Consider the following 17,080-nt stretch of genomic DNA (forward strand, 5'->3'; position numbering starts at 1 on the left):
AAAAAAAAAAAAAAAAAAAAAAGATTGCATACCTTGGATCCACAAGCAACTTATGTTGCTATATTCTTTGTTTGAGCATAATGGGGGGCTATTCTCTCAGGCAGGAAAAGCCTGGCTTTCTAGGTTCAATGACAAACCAGAGTTTATTCCCTGGGGGCCACCTGGAATTAACATAGAATTCCCTTTACCTGACGCAGACATAGTGATAGGGGTGCCTGACACTGACCCCACCAGCAATGGGGAGGACTAATGGCTCAAACTTCTGTAGAAGCAAATACACTTGAATCTATTTGGGCCAACAAACTTCAAAGATTTGGCCTGTGCCAGGGTAGGAGACAGAAGAATTTTAGAAAAAGCTGAATTCTGGACATAAGCAAATAGAAACTGATGTACAGTGACACTGACAAAGCTTTGGAGTCAGGACCTCTTACTTCAGTGAGTCCCGTGGCACGTTGCATTTCCCAGGAGGGCAGTTACAAGGCCCCCTCACATATGTTCTCCTACACTCCCCATCAGAGAGGGCTCTACGTGTCCTGAAGCTTGGGACTGTGATGCCGGCAATGTTTGTGCATGTCCTGGCCAGGTCATCAAGGAGACACAGCTACTGCCTGACTCTCTTGGAGGCCGGCTGCAGTGCTGCTAGGATTCTTAGGACATGTGAAGAAGCTATGATGTTCTTGCCTATATAGTCCCAGCTAATGGTCCAGTGACAGCTGAGTTCAACCATGAGCTCTGGAAGTGAGGAAGCCTTTGAGAAGATTCTAGCCATGAACGGACTGCAGCCTCATGAGAGCACTCAAGGAGAGAACCACCTGGCCAACCCAAGGCAACCTCCAGAATTGTGATTGGCAATAAAATATAGTTTTTATGGTAAGCCATTATGTTTCTGGGTGATTCACCCCCCCAGTAATTGATAACTTCAACACGTCCCTTTAGGGCTCTGGAAGGGCACAAGCAATGTGTTCATCTGGTCATATGCTTTTGTAAAATTTGCAAAAGTCAGATTTTAGCTATAATTGGTTGAAGTCTCTGTCTCTTTCTCTCCTATCCTGCTGAGACACATTCAGACCTGCCTTCCATCTGTTCATACTGGGCCATGTGGAGTAGTGTGGACATTTTTGGAATCCAGCAAAAGAAGAATTGAGTTGGGCTTCATTTAGTTTGGGTTCACATATGCAATTCACCCATTTAAGGCATATTTTCATTATATTCAGAGTTATATAACCATCACCACAATAAAATTTTAAATATTGTCATTATTTCCAAATGAAACTTTATTCTCCTCAACTCTTATTTCCAATCTGCAGCTCCTGCAACCACTAATCTATTTTCTGTGTTTAAAGATTTGCCTATTTTGGACATTTCATATAAAGGGAATTCTAGGCCAGGTGCAGTGGCTCATGCCTATAATTCTAGCACTCTGGGAGGCTGAGGTGGGTGGATTGCCTGAACTCAGGAGTTCAAGACCAAGATCAAGAGCAAGACCCCATTTCTACAAAATAGTTAGGCATTATAGCAGGTGCCCGTAGTCCTCGCTGCTTGGGGGGCGGGGGAGCTGAGGGAAGAGGATTGTTGGAGCCCAGAGTTCGAGGTTGCTATGAGCTATGATGCCACAGCATTCTAGCAAGGGTGACGAAGCGAAACTCTGTCTCTAAATAGATACATAAATGGAATCCTAAATTATTCTAATAGTTCTTCCTATAAACAACGTATGGATACTTGAAATTCCATCTGTAGATTACTAGATAAAATATTACAAGTTATACTTTAGAATGAAACACATTTGAATTTAGTGGAAGCTATTCAAAGAAAGATAGAATACAGAGCAGGAGGAGATTAAGCAAAGACATTTCTGTGGGAAATTGCCATGTGTGTTGAGGCAGGGGGGCGTGAATAGTCTAGCTCAACCCATGGGAACTGGAACCTGGAACAATATGAACTCACTCAGTGGGCTACACCCAAGGGTTAGAACAAATTTCTCCATAGAATGAACAGTCATCTTACCCAACCTGGGGTGTGGTGAGGATTCTCTTATCAGCAGTTTTTGAAAGGAACATATTTACCCTGGTTTTCCATGGAAGTGACTTTCATCTTTCACTGTGTTGCAGCAACAGGGGAGTGGAGAGACTTTCTGCAATAGTCGTACTCAGTGCAAAGAGGACAGACAGGTCGCATTTCACCGATATGGCACGGCAAACAGCAAACTCATATTGCTCCTTCTTGTTTAAGATTTTCTACCCACTAATATAGTAACATAGAATTTGTCACATAGTTCTAATGTGCTACCAAATCTAGTTAATCTTTTAGTATTTTTCAATCTGTTAATAGAACCATTTTTCTGACTACACATTTTTATTCATAGCTACTCATTCTGCTTCCCAGAAAGCGATAGGTTTTATTTGTTTAATAGAAAGCAAAGAGATTAAAAAGTCAGTATAAGTAAAAAGTGAATTCGGTGGATTTTGTGAGTTCTTCCACTTTTGTCTTGTGTTTTAAACTTCTGGAGACCCCCTAGATGCCTATGTAAATACCCGGTTCCTTCCCTAGTAAGTGTCACCAAGAAGTCACTAAGAATGGGAAGCATCTTTATATGCAGCAAAATGTGACTAGGAAAAAGAATTCATATACAGATGTTTTATTTGGATTCTGGCCTTGCTCCATTTTATGTGACTTTAATCTTTCCACATGTTGGTTATTCTATGAAAAATTGGCATACTGACTTACATGAGATGAAGTTGAGTAAACGTCCAGGACAGTCTAGTGTCTATTCCACCAAAAGAAGGAAGAGCTAGGAAGTGAAAATAAAATCACATTCTGCCTACAAAGAGAAGCAAGAAAAGAGACAGATGGCCTGGGCTAAGAGAGCTGCCTGTTTGGGGAGACGGTTAGTGAGAAAGTTCTGATTTGCTGCTTACTTGAGAACAATTAAATGTCCCCCAGCTTTACTATGTAAATATCAAGTATATGATGAGTCACTACATATTTGGGGTCCATTTGCTGCTGCAGCCATGACTGCTCTACTCTTCATGGGGACTAGAGCTGCGAGGTGGTGGAGATGCCCTACGGGAGGTGAGTGTGGAGAACAGAGGGGGAGGATGACTCAGCCAGAGGCCATGGAAAGTCTGCATGGGACGAGTGGATAGAGGGAGGGAAGCCACCAAGCAGGCTGAGGAAGGAGTGTCAGGGCCTCACGGAGCCAAGGGGGGAAACGGGCCCAGAGTGGGGGCCCCTCTTCAAGAAGGAGGAGGAAGAGAAGGAGGAAGAGGACGAGGAGGAGGGGGAGGGGGACAAGGAGGAGGGGGAGGGGGAGCAGGGGGGAGGAGCAGAGCTGGAGGAAATAATTTTGATGCAATAATGGGATTGCATCAAACTTCTGTCCAGCAAAGGAAACAATCAACAGAGTGAAAAGACAACATACAAAATGGAAGAACATATTTGCAAGCTTTACATCTGGTAAGGGGTTTATATACAAAATGCGTAAGACATTCAAACAATTCAACACCAGAAGAAAAACAAAAGCCCAAGAGGTAACCTAATTAAAAGTGGGCAAAGGACCTGAGGACACATTTCTCAAAAGAAGACAGACAATGGCCAAGAGGCGTATGGCAAGGTGCTCAGTGTCACTAATTATCAGTAAACTGCAGAGAAAAACCAAACCGTGAAATGACCTCACCTCTGTTAGAAAGGGCTCTTATCAAATACACGTCAGCCATTGGTAAGAATGTTAGAAGGTACATTGATAGATAACAGTATGGAGATGTCTTACAAAACTAAAAGTAGACCTGCCGTATGGGCCAGGAATCCTCTTCTGGTACCCATCTGAAGGAGGTGTCTCAGAAGAGTCCGTGCTCTCACGTTCATTACAGCTTCATTCACAACAGTGAAGGTACAGAATGAGCCAAGGGTCTGTTGGTGAACAGATAACAAAAACGCGATACACACACACAATGAAATACTGTCCAAGCTTAAAGAAGAAGGAAATCCTGACTTGGGACAACGTGGATGAACTGAAGAGCCTCAACTAAGTGAAGAAATCGAGACCCAGATGGCAAATAGTGTATGATCTCACTTAGACGCGGAATCTCAGAAGCAGAGCAGAAAGGTGGCTGGCAGCCAGGACTGGGGGGAAGGGGAGATGCTGGTAAAAGGATACAAATTCACAGTGTTGTGGGGTGAATGAACTGTGGAGATCTGACGTGCAGAATGGCCACTATCGCTAATGATACTGCATTATGGCCGGCTCGGGGGTCACGCTTGGCCACTATAGTTAATGATACTGCATTATGGCGGCGTAGGGGCCACTCCTGTGATCCCAGCACTTGGGAGGCTGAGGCGGGTGGATGGTCTGAGCTCATAGGTTTGAGACCAGCCTGAGCCAGAGCGAGACCTCCTCTCTAAAAATAGCCGGGCACTGTGACAGGCACCTGTAGTCCCAGTTACTTGGGAGGCTGAGGGAAGAGAATCACTTGGGCCCAGGAGTTTGAGGTTGCTGTGAGCTGTGATGCCATCGCACTCTACTGAGGGTGACAAATTGAGACTCTGTCTCAAAAACAGAACAAAACTGTATTATGTACTTTGTTAAGAGACTAGATCTTTTTTTTTTTTTTTTGAGACAGAGCTTCAAGCTGTCCCTCTGGGTAGAGTGCCGTGTCTTCACAGCTCACAACAACCTCCAACTCCTGGGTTCAAGCGAGTCTCCTGCCTCTGCCTCCCAAGTAGCTGGGACCACAGGCGCCCACCACAATGCCCAGCTATTTTTTGGTTGCAGTCGTTGTTGTTTGGCGGGTCTGGGCTGGATTCAAACTCACCACCTTAGGTGTATGTGGCTGGCGCCTTAGCCACTTGAGCCACAAGCGCCGAGCCAAGAGACTAGATCTTAAGCATTCTTATCACATATACAAAATTATTACTTGAGGTAATGATATGTTGATTAGATTAATTATGGTAAGCGTATAATGTAGATGTATATTAAAATGTTACATTGTACACTTTAAATATATACGATATTTGTCATGTGTACCTGAATAAGTCTGGGCAAAAGAATATAAATATTTAAATATAAAAATAAATATTATATAATTATCTAAATATAATTAAAAAATAAAAAAAATTTGCATCAAAAGACATTATGAACAAACTTTGTACTTCTTTCTATCAAGCACTGAGAATTTTCTCCAGACCTCCATGAACATCTAGTACGTTTCTGCCCTAGTACCTATCTGTTTTCCTTCTTGCACAGGCAGGTGGGACCCAGGCTGCCATGCAGAGCTGCAGGGGTAGGGGGAGGTCCTTTCACCCATACACATGTCCCTGAGGCTTTGCCCTGGCCGGTGTCTCCAGCGTGCACAAGTAGCTCTCCCTCAGTCTCAGAAGCATGGACCATCCATGGGACCTGACCACGTGTGCACCCCACCTCTCACCCTTGGCTGCCCTTGAGTTGTTCCCTTCCTTTTGGCCCCCTTCCTCACACCTGTACCTTCTCCAGCCTGTATTTCATAGGCTCAAAAGAACATAGACCTATCTGATAGGTGATTAAACATGTGACAGGTGGTGTGACCTGGCAGCTTCACGGCCTTTGTTGGGGAGAAGTGTGTGGTCTCCCATTCCCTGTCTGTCAGTGTTGACAAATGCTTTTGTTCAAAAGTTGCCCAGTTAGGTTCAAGAAAGCATAAAACAGGTGAGGCTGAGAATAAATGTTTGCAGAATCCACAATTAAAAAAAAAAAAAAGCTGCTCTTCTGTCTAGCAATGGCATTTCCCCACCTGTCCTTCTCAGGGCTGGACTGAATATCAGGACTGCGGGCTGCAGGTGCTCATATCGCCCAAGGGGAGACAGTTTCAGTTCAGTGTCCTGGGAAAATCCAAGCTCTTGGATGAGGCACCCTCTGTCCACGTTAAGGCTGTAACGTGATCTACTTTATCTCCTATGATTAACCCACCTCACAAAAGGAGCCAGCCTCTGCAAAATAAGGCTTACAAAGAACCTTTTTTAGGAGAAAGCAATGTTGGATGAGCTGATTCCTTTCCTACTTTTGACTTTGCATCTACAGCTGATGCTCTCAAAAGCCCTTACGGGTGTGAACAGGAAATAATGAAAGAGACAGAACAGGAGTGTTGCACTCAATGTAACAGGCTTTTAACCAGAGTGACAGCATGCTCTGTGCCCATGTGGGGACGGGAAGGGGAAACATAGTCTGCGGCCCACATTCTCCTGGAGTTCAACTTCTGCTTGGTGATATTTGCCCTAAAAACAGAAAGCAAACAAAACTCTGCACCACTAAGTGCTAAGCTCAATACAGTAAACCACAAAGCACAAGAAAGATGGTCCCTGGGCAGTGGCTCAGGGGTACATGACCCTCCCCCTGGTGGCCCACAGGGCACACTTCAGGGCCTGGACTGTGCTTTGAATCCTGCTCTTTCTACCAACTCTTGGCTTTGCCCCATTTCTCAGGATTCCAGGGTGATCAGAGTTCTGAGAATACATTAAGTGCTCAGTAAATGCTTATTCCTGGAACTGCCATTGATGACTGTAGGATGACCCCCAGGTGGCTGGAGGGCCCCTGCCCCAGTAAGGCGTGGGGCTAAAGGGCCTGGCTCTGCCAGTCACTAGCTCCCTCCCAGTCACTAGCTGTGTCACTTTGGGCAAGTTGTTCATTATTCAATCAGTAAGAGGAGAATGGTAATAAGATACTATAATGATGACCATGTCAGGTCAGGAGAGGAGTAAATGAAATAAGCTGTGTGAGGGCTTAGTTCAAGTGCCTAGTACATAGCCATTGATCAATCAAGTGATTTCATGATTACTGCTATTATTAGAATCGTAATAAGATATGATAATGATACCCTTATCAGGTTAGGATGAGGAACAAATGAAATAGCCTATGTAAAGAGCTTAGTACAATTGCCAAGTACATAGCCTGGCATACAGTGCCTACTACACAGCCATTAGCCAATCAATGCTGCAATTGTTATTATTATTCCTTCTCCCCAAGTAAAAGTGATCACTCGAGACCTAGATATTTGGGTTGGAACTTGGCCCTTCCAATCTCCATAGACATGATTTTGGGCAAGTGAGTTTCAATGTCCTAACCTATAAAGTGTTAATAATAGCAACAGACAAAGATCGGACAATTGTGGCTTGATATGTATAATTTATAGCATTGTTTGAATTTGAAACAGAGTGGACAACCTACAATAAATCCTAGGTAGTGATAGTATTTTATAAACAGGGTATGTTTAGATTAGCTGCCAATGCTTACTTTTCCCCTGAGGTGATGATGACTTTATCTAATTTTACTTTTCCACTTATTAACTTATCAGAAGTTCAGTTCATAGCAGGTGGCCAGAGCATCTGAACTCAGTGGTCCTTGGCACGTGATGGTCCAGGTTGTCTGTAGCCATCTGTGGAACCATTGGTAGCTGACACTAGTTCTTCTATTTAGAAAAACTTTTATTCAGTCTTTGACTCAAACTAATGTTGGAAGAAGTGCCTCAAGGCCTTTGAATGGAAAGTACTGCTGATTATTGTCTGGAGAGGAGGAAAGGCTTCTCCTATGAACCTTTAGCCCCTCTAGTTGAGTAGTTCATATTATGGAACTTGGCACTGGAAAGTAAGCCACATAAAACTGAACAATATTTGCAATAGTCCAGCACTCCTTGGGTGACAAGGAAGGGGACTGGAAGAAACAGGGCTAGAGAACTTGACAGCCTCCTAGTACCATCCAGGTTAGCTTCCCGTTGCCTGCACGTCCTTTCAAAACAACATCTGGACCATGTGCCCAAGTGAAATGTGAGCTCAGTGGATTCTTTGCCACTCTGGCCACTCTTGGGGGACTTGGGCATGGTTGGGTTCAGGTTACTGCACCCCAAGACAAAGAACAGGAAGAATTACACTCTTCTTTCATGAAGGTGAGATGGCCGTAGGAAAGGAGGCCTCCTTTTCTCCAGATACGACATTGTTTTCTTTCCTAAGGGGCCTGGGTCTCATCAAGTTTGTGTCACACCCTGTTGTCAGTGGCTCATTGTGGCCTTTGAGTAAAACCCCACAATCTTGAGCAAGGCAGTCACCTTATTCCAGTCACCTGGCCCCATCTAGTTTCTCCTCCATCCCCCAGTGCCCCTCCTCTGCTTACTCTGATCTAACCAGGTATCTTAGCTTGGGCTGCTATCACAGAATACCACAGACCAGGGCTTAGACCAGAGGCATTTACTGTTCACAGTTCTAGAGGCTGAAAGTCCCAGACCAATGTGTCAGCAGGTGCAGTGTCTGGTGAGGACCCTCTCCCTGGCTATTAAACAGTCTGTCTTCTTGTGGCACCCTCCCATGGCCTTTCCTCCAGAATTGTGTGTGCTGATGATTATGTTTCAAACATTGAGTTTGACTCTTTTATCAAGAATTCATTTTACCTGCCTGGCCTGGGAAGTAATGTGAAGTTGCAGTCCCAGCTCTGGTGTTAAGGCACTGGTAGGTTTGCATTCCCTTCCTCTCAAATTCATATGTTGAAGCTCTAGCTCCCAACATAATGGTATTTGGATTTGGGGTCTTTGGGAGGTGATTAGAGTTACACGAGGTTATGAGAACAGCCCAATGATGGTATTAGTGTCTTGATAAGAATAAGACAGAACTCCCTCTCTCCTCCCACCACACACTGACACATGCATGTACATATTGACTGTCTATGTTATCTATAAGGCTTCCAGTCAACAGGAGGCTATTGGGGTTAAGTTTTGGAGGAGTCAAAATTTAAATGTGGATTTTTGACTGCCTGGGGTGTCAGTACTCCTAACTCCCACATTGTTCAGGGTCAACTGTTATCAAAGAGAACCTAAGACAATCTTGTATATGATAAGTGGTCAATAAATAGTCAATGAAGTGAATTAATTTAAAAACACAAATCTAAAGGGCTGGGCATGGTGCTCACACCTGTAATCCTAGCCCTCTGGGAGGCCAAGGTGGGAGGATCCCCTGAGCTCAGGATTTGGAGACCAGCCTGAGCAAAGCAAGACCCTGTCTCTACTAAAAATAATAAATAGCTGGGTTCCGTGGCAGGCACCTGCTATCCCAGCTACTTGGGAGACTGAGACAAAAAGATTGCTCGAGCCTAAGCATTTGAGGTTGCTATGAGCTATGACACCAGGGCACTCAACCTCAGGGTGACTGAATGAGACTCTGTCTCAAAAAAACTCCATAAATCTGAGAAGTTGTGCAACCTGCTATTAGGTACAGACATGATAGATTTTCATATATCTCTTTTCTCAGTTCCCACCACTCCTTCTGGTACAAAATGATTTATTTAGAATTCGTTTTCTCTAGAACCATAGACAAAAATCTTCTAAGAGCACAGTGTGGGGTTTTTAGGCACAATTTACAATAGTCCCTTCTTTATGCCTGCCCTGTGCCTATGAAGCCAAACTGTGTAGGGCTGAGCCACCACTCACGTCTCTGTGCTCGCAGCCCAGTTGCACCTGAGCAATGGGTTCCTATTTGCTCTTCTCCTTACCTGCTCCAGAAGGTGGCACCAGAACGGAACTGTGCTTAGTGTTCATCTGTGCTTTTAGCATGCTGATATATTTTAACAGTAAAGAAGGACTTATAATCAGAAGGCCATTGGGGGGGGAAATATGACTTAAAAAATTGCATTTGTACACTCGTGCATTTTAGAAATATTAGGGGATGGGGGCAAAGTGTATCTCAAAATCATCCAACTGAAAACTGAAAATAGTAGGAAAAGGGAAAAATCATGTGGAGAGAGAGAGAGAATTTCATATGTAATCATTCCTGAGGTGACTTATTTAGGAGGAGGTGCTAAAATAGTATTTTAAATAGAAATAAATAGGAACAGTGACAATGAGAATATCTTAGAAGTAACCAGAGGAAAACAGACATGTTATGTAGAGAGAGGCAAAGATACAGATTCTAGCAGATTTCTCACTGGAAATAATGTGAGCTGGGAGACGATGGGGCAGCACTGTTTTGTGTGCACAAAACCGTGTCCACCCAGACTTCTATGTTCAAAGATATATCATTTTTTAAAAGATGAAATAAATACCTTTTAAGAAAAAAAAAGAAAGAAAGAAATACCAGAAATGTTTTTTACCAGTAGAGTCTGTTTTTTCCCAAAATACTTTCTCAAATCCACCAATATTTGTCCCCTAAAAAACATTTTACATTATTTTAAGAAAAAAGAAAAAACCAAACTTGCTTCCACTCATGTTCATTTCATCACTGCCCACTAGATGAGAGAGTGGGACAAAGGAAGGGGGTGAAAGTTTGAGGAGATATGAAAGGCAAGATGAAATAGAAATCAGGAAATGTGGTTAGGGTGCACCTTACCCCATCCATGGTGCAACCTTCTTGTTACCCAGAATGACCTGTTCTTGAGAATTCAGCACAATACCCCAATTCTGGGAAATCCAGTAGGAGGTGCCGCCCAAGACACTTTGGTTTCCACCTCTACATATTGCAGGTTTATTTTTGGAAGGACTTTCATAGCCAGGAAAGAGTAACGAATGCCTTCTTGCCCTTACTTCACATCTAAAATAGGGAGGTCCATTTAACTACTCATAAAAATGTTTGAACGTTAAAATAGGAGTTTTAAAGCACGTACTCCCTGGTCACTCTAGCTTTAAGTCATAAAAAAGTGCAATTGCAACAATTAAAATAGTGGCTAGCATTGTCCACTTAATTACACTGTCATTGGGTTTCTTTCATGAGAATGAAAATACAATAATACACTGTGAATTCATTTGGGGGGAAAGACTGGTATTTTATAACATACTTTATAATTATGGAAAATACGTGAGTCTACTGGGACTAAAGACATTTTGATGTTTTCATTTACAGAGTAATTTCTATGCTGTATAGTAAAATGTGGGGGTGTTAACAGGGATGCCTGCCTTCAGTTTGTAATCAAAGGCCACCGAATTTGTGGCTGTTAACTGTCTGCCTGGTCAGCCACACATCCCCGGGACAGGCCTCATGCCTTCAGCCCACGACAGGGACAGTCACAGTACCCCCTGTGGTATAGACTATGCGACTTTATTTTATCCACAAGAAAGGGATGGAAGAGCAGGGAAGCAAAAGAGACTAAATGTGTAAGGGGAGGAATTTGGAGAAAGGGAGTCATAGTGGGGTGGCTGTGTGGGCTGGGGAAAGACACTTCTACCATTTCTTAGCATCTATTGGGGATCCCGCTCTGAAACATTTTGTAAGCCCCTTTATCCAGGTAATGTTTAAGGTGTTGATCCCTTCTGAGTGCAGTGGGGTGGGCCTCCTAGAGAACAATTGACTTCATTGAACTATGTTTTTTGTGGGTGTGTTCACTCTTATGTAAGTCAATAAAGTCATGGGTTTATAAGACACATTGTTTCTGGACACTGCTGTCCAGTTCCACCATGGAACAGAAGGAAGTGGTTCTTCTACTTCTTTTAGTTCTGAAATCAGGTAAGACTTAATGGGTTTTTTTACTTTGATAATTTTGTTTCCTAGCAATGTATTAAAAGTCCACATGCTGTGGCCTTATGTGTAATTCATTTAATTTAGCTTTTAATTCATGACATAACCAGTTGAAAACCTCAGACTTAGAAATTACTCAAGAAATACATTTAATTTCCCTATGAATATTGTCAGGGTGCTGGGCTGAATAGGTAGAGAAAACGAGTGACTTTTCAAAGCTCAATGACCCAAAATGGCTAGTTAAAAAAACAAAACAAAACTATCTACACAACTATGGCACCCCTCTTGGTAAGGGGCGTAGCTATAATTTGGGCTCTACCTAACAAATGCAAACCATGTAACCTTAATTGTCTGAACCCCCATATTAATCCGAAAGTAAAAAAAAAAACAAAACTATCAAACATGCCTAAAGATGGTTAATCTCTTTGCCTATTTCTCAGTTTGATTAATTCCTATCATCTCTGTTAAGGTGTCCTAGGGCCCTTACTCCCTCATTGACATAAGGAAATGTTTCTATGGATATGTCCTGTTCCCTGACAGGTTTGTGAAGAGGATCTCAGCATTTCTCTATTGTTAGAGCTTCAGAAAGGCTTTCTGTAGGTGTCATTTGTTCCTCAGGCCTGGAGAAATCACATGCATCAATCTGCCAAATGAGGTGTGCAGAATGGCAAGTCAACAAATTGCCATTGTGCCTGGTCCAACCCACGCATTTTGTGTGGGGACCAGGCACATCCCTGTGTGGGTGTGTTAGTATGTCCTCTACTAATACTGCTAATGTAGCTGGCGGTGTAGTGAGGGCAGGATGCAAATCCTCATCGCACAGATAAAACAACCTGGACTTAGGAAAATCCTATCATTTGCCCATTGACTAAACTCCTAAATCAAGACAGTGAAGAAATTGGGATTTAAGAGAAGGAATTTAGTGTTTTTTCTCACTTTTTCAACTTTGCTTAAGTCTTTGGTAAGACACTCTAGCCAGTAATGCCAGCACTTTGGGAGTGTGTGGCAGGAAGGCTGCTGTGGCCAAGGCTTCAGACCAGCATGGGAAACACTGTGAAAACCTCTTTACACAAATGGAAAAGATTAACTGGGAGTGGTGGCACATACCTGCAGTCTCTGCTATTCAGGAGGCTCAGGTGGGAGGATTGCTAGAGTGTAGAAGGTTGAGGAGGCAGAGAGCTGAGACTGTGTCACTGCATGTAACCCACACAACTGAGCAGATCCCTATTGTCGTGACTCAAGAAATGGGCCCCAGCACAGCGGACTCAGAGTCCCCCGTACAAGGACTTTACCCCACTGCCTTGGCTCTGGCAGACAAAGGGAGAGAAGGCACCACAAAATTTACACACACCGTTTTTTGACCCAAGAGTGACAACACCGTCTCAGCCCTTATTAAGGCTAATAGGCACCGCCTTGATCTGGTTATTTAAGGCCTTTTTTATGAGGGGCTTTGGGGGCATGTATACACAAGGCAAAAAGTGAGAAGGTAACACTTTCATGTTTCAATTAAACAGGCAGTGCTTTGTTCAAGGAAGAAAGTGGTCAGGCTGAAGGACAGAGGAGCACTGAAATACAGATCCAAGGATATTTGTGTTGGATTTAATGAGGGCAAGTTACAGCCCAGAGGAGAGATAGTCACAGCTACAGGATATGTGTAGGGTAGTTATCAGTTGTTTTCTAGTTTTATTTATATCCTGTCTTTAAGCTGTTGATCTCTATGTAGATATTTCCCAGACTATTTACTCATCTGTCGTACTGGACATTCCAACCCCCCTCGCTATGTTAGTCCTGGATCACAGTGCAGGGGCTGAGACCCCGGGCCATAATCCACAGGAGATGTCTGGGAAGCCAGTCTAGCTTTCACACACACCCTGTTCCAGGAAAATAAAGACACAAACAAAAAAACAAACAAAACAACCTATTCTAAACAGGTCTTAGTAGTATTTTTCAAAAAACAAAATGAAACAGTTTTATTGAGATATAATTCACCTGTGCAATTCACCCATTTAAGGCACACTTTTGATATATTCAGAGTTGGACAACTATCACTACAATAAATTATAAAACATTTTCCTTATCCTGAGATAAAACTCTAATCTCCTTAACTGTTTGTCCAATCTGCAGCTCCTGCAGCCACTAATCTACTTTCTGTGTTTAAAGATTTAACCAGTTTGTTGTATTTCAAATTGCATATAAAACCAGCACATTGTACTCCATAAACGCCTCATTGTACACAGCTATGATTTAATAAAAAACAAATAAAAAAATAAAGATTTGCCTATTTTGGATATTTCATATAAATGGAATCCTAAATTATTCTAGTGGTTCTTCATATAAAGGACAGAAACTTGAAATTCAACCTGTAAATTTCCAAATAAATTTGTATAAGTTATACCAGGGAGTCAAACACATTTGAATTTGGTGGAAGCTATTCAAAGAAATATCAGGTAGGATACAGAGCAGGAGAAGATTAAGCAAAGACATTTTTGTGGGAAATCGGTGTATGCATTGAGGCGGGGGGGCATGAATATGCTAGCTCAGCCCATGGAAACTGGATTTGGAACAGTATGAACTCACTCAGTGGGCTACACCCAAGGGTGAGAACAAATTTCTCCATGACAGAATGAACACTCATCTTACCCCAAAGGGGGGTGTGGCAGGGATTCTCATATCAGCAATTTTTGAAAGAAACGTTATTTACCCTGGTTTTGCACGGAAGTGACTTTCATCTTTTACTGTGCTGCAGTGACTGGGGAGTGGAGAGAGTTTCCGCTATAGCCGTACTCAGTGCAAAGAGGACAGACAGCTTGCATTTCACAGATATGAACTCTTGTCTCTTACACACTAGGCCACCTACACGTACACATTACAATCATTAAAAATCCTACATTATTAATAAAATACTTTTGCCTTGGTAAGAATATCAACTATATTTTTCTATAATGAAAAATACGTTTTTCCACTAGAAGATTTCTCTAATATTTCTTTCCACCAAATAATATTAAACACATTAAGCCCAACTGATGGATAAAGGAGTCCTAGAGGTGAATAAGAAAAAAAACAATTAGGGACAAAATATTACATTAGAAATAAAAAAGCAATGATAATCTTTTGGGTTATTTCTTTGGGACATCAGGTCCGAAGGTGGACCTCAGCCACTGTACCCTATGAGACATGATAACGTGGCACAATTAAATATTCCTTCTGTACAACACTTCACAATTGAAATTTCTTTTGGCACAAGTCAGTAGCTGATGTGTTTCACCTTCAATGTGTGAGAAAAAAAATACTTATTATGGGTTCAATCTTAAAAGATAATTTTGCCACATACAGACATAAAGGTGAGGATTTATTTGACCACCGTAAAGATGATACTACATTACCTTCTGTTTCTGACTTAGAGTCTTATCTTTGTCCTGAGGACTCCATATTTTCTTACAGAGGCTGCCATGAGTCTTGTTCTCATCCTAGGTTTTTAGCACTCGGACTGTGCATCTCCTCGAGGTGTTGTGTCTTTCCTTCCTCTTCTCAGTGTGCGTGGCTTTTCAAGCGTGTTGAACAGGTGGAGCCTTGATGATCAGTGTTCTGTCAGAAGACTGAGGCAGCATCTGTTGAAATATTTCTTTTCAACTTCTCTCTTTTGCATGCTAAGTGCCCAGTTGTTAGGCTGCGGCATGTTATTTCCTAACTCTCGATGGATTGTTCTTCTGTTTGTTTTCTCTGTCACTGTTTTTTCACTTGTTTCTTTGCATGTGTGCCAGTTAGGAGTATTTCTCTTCGCTCATCTTCAGGTTCAAAGATGATTTCCTCAGTGGTGTGTAGTCCCCTGAAGAGCACATTGAGAGAATTCTCACCTCTGACCTCATGAGTTTGGTTTCTACCATTGCATTTTATGGTTTCTACCATTTCATTTTACGCTTTCAGGGAGTTTCCATGTCTTTGCTGAACCTCTCCATTGTTTCACGCATGCTGTGTACTTTCCCAGATGATTTCATAACCCTTCACTCACGATAACCTTATAAACCCAATTTGGACTTCCTAGATCTAGTCATCTCCGAGACAGGTGTCTTGATTAGCCGATAGGGAATATCATTTTGGCTGTTTTGGGGTGTGCTGTAATGTTTTAATCCAATGCTCTACATGGGACCAGCATGTTAGGCTAGACTGCAGTAGGTATTCTTCCTTGTTGGATGTGGGCCCGCCTCTGCTTTTGCCCATAGGTAATGTGGTTCACTGAGTCCATGTACCCAACAGCTGAAATGAGTGGGATTCCTTGGACAGGATGTGCAGCACAAGCTTTCTGTTCCCAGGATAGGCTGCTGGGACCTGGTACTGAGAGGGGCCTCAGGGGTATTGAAGACCTTTCTCTGTGTTGCTAAACCACACTCATATCGGAGCCTTCACTGAGGACCTGCACCCCAGAGGGGATGTTCCTCCATTTCAAGGGCCCCCATGAGTAGACTGCTGTTGGTTGTCCTGCATTGCTCAGTGTTTGGTGAACTGGGCAAGTGCTCTGTCTCCCTGGTCCACCTAGAGTCCAAGACACACTGTGCCAAGCTGGGCTGTGGAAGGCCTGATTTCTTGGTGGTCCCCATCTAGGTCACTGACTCTGGGCTCTGTCTTGAGTGGAAGAGAAGTCAACTTGAGCTTGGTGCCATTGCAGTGTCCTGGGTGCCAGAGGGATCCTTGTTACTCCTCCAGCAAAGATAGTGTTTGACGCTAGCCCCATCAGAGAAACTGTGGATTTTGGCCTGTAGACTAGTCATACAATGATTTCCTGCCCTATCCACCCAGAAGCTCACTGTATTGGCATTGCCTGAACAAGGAATATAGGAAAATGTGCAGAGGATTTAGTGTGAACCCAGTGATAGCCATACTGTCTGGCTTATTTGTATCCTCCCTGATTTTAAATAGAGTATATCTAAGAAAATTGAGTGATTAAGGTTGAGGAATGCAAAATAACTATACTTTTTCTGTTGAAGGGGCCTATAAATCTCCCTGGGCGAAAGTGTCTATAAACAACGATACTGTCCAGACAATTATGTACTAAATTTGTTATGAATTACTTCAAATTTTCACAGTTCCACTAATCATTTACTTTAATTACACTGGATTTACTTTTAGTACCAACTGAACAGAACCATGTGGTCCAGGATTGTTACCAGGGTGATGGACAGTGTTACCGAGGTACAGCATCAACCACTGTGACAGGAAGAAAATGTCAATCATGGCTGTCTATGACACCACATCAGCACTCGAGGACCCCAGCCAACTACCCAAAGGGGTATGTATTTGATTTTCTCAACAAGAGAAGTAACAGCTAACTGAAATTACTATTTCCAGAGGTCTGTTTCAAGTTCACTGCTAATAACCAGAATTCACGTGGTCCAGAGTGTGAGGCAGAATGTGCAGGAACATAGACTTTGAGCCAACAATCTGAGAGAGGTCACCTCAGATACTGGCTGTCATGCCTGAGTCGTGTTGTAGAAACACATGATACACATGGATGGAGGTGACCAGGGTACGGGAATGGAAAGGTCAGAAGAACAAATGAACCAACACTTAGGACCCGTCCCAGGCCACGGCCCCCCTACAGAACCATGCGATCTTTGAACCATGCAATTCA

General features: G+C 42.9%; 1 protein-coding gene across 1 annotated transcript in view; it reads left to right on the top strand.

Moving 5' to 3' along the window:
* Nucleotides 1-11,393: 11,393 nt before the first annotated feature.
* LOC105887235 (apolipoprotein(a)-like) overlaps nucleotides 11,394-17,080 on the top strand; it is a 30,924-nt gene continuing 25,237 nt past the window's right edge. Inside the window, exons 1-2 of the mRNA XM_023514640.1 lie at nucleotides 11,394-11,442; nucleotides 16,579-16,738. Of these exons, the coding sequence (XP_023370408.1) occupies nucleotides 11,394-11,442; nucleotides 16,579-16,738 (209 nt within the window). The remainder of the gene's footprint in view (nucleotides 11,443-16,578; nucleotides 16,739-17,080) is intronic.

Source organism: Otolemur garnettii, unplaced genomic scaffold (assembly GCF_000181295.1).
Source record: "Otolemur garnettii isolate 467f Iridium unplaced genomic scaffold, OtoGar3 scaffold00056, whole genome shotgun sequence".
Taxonomy (NCBI): Eukaryota; Metazoa; Chordata; class Mammalia; order Primates; family Galagidae; genus Otolemur; species Otolemur garnettii.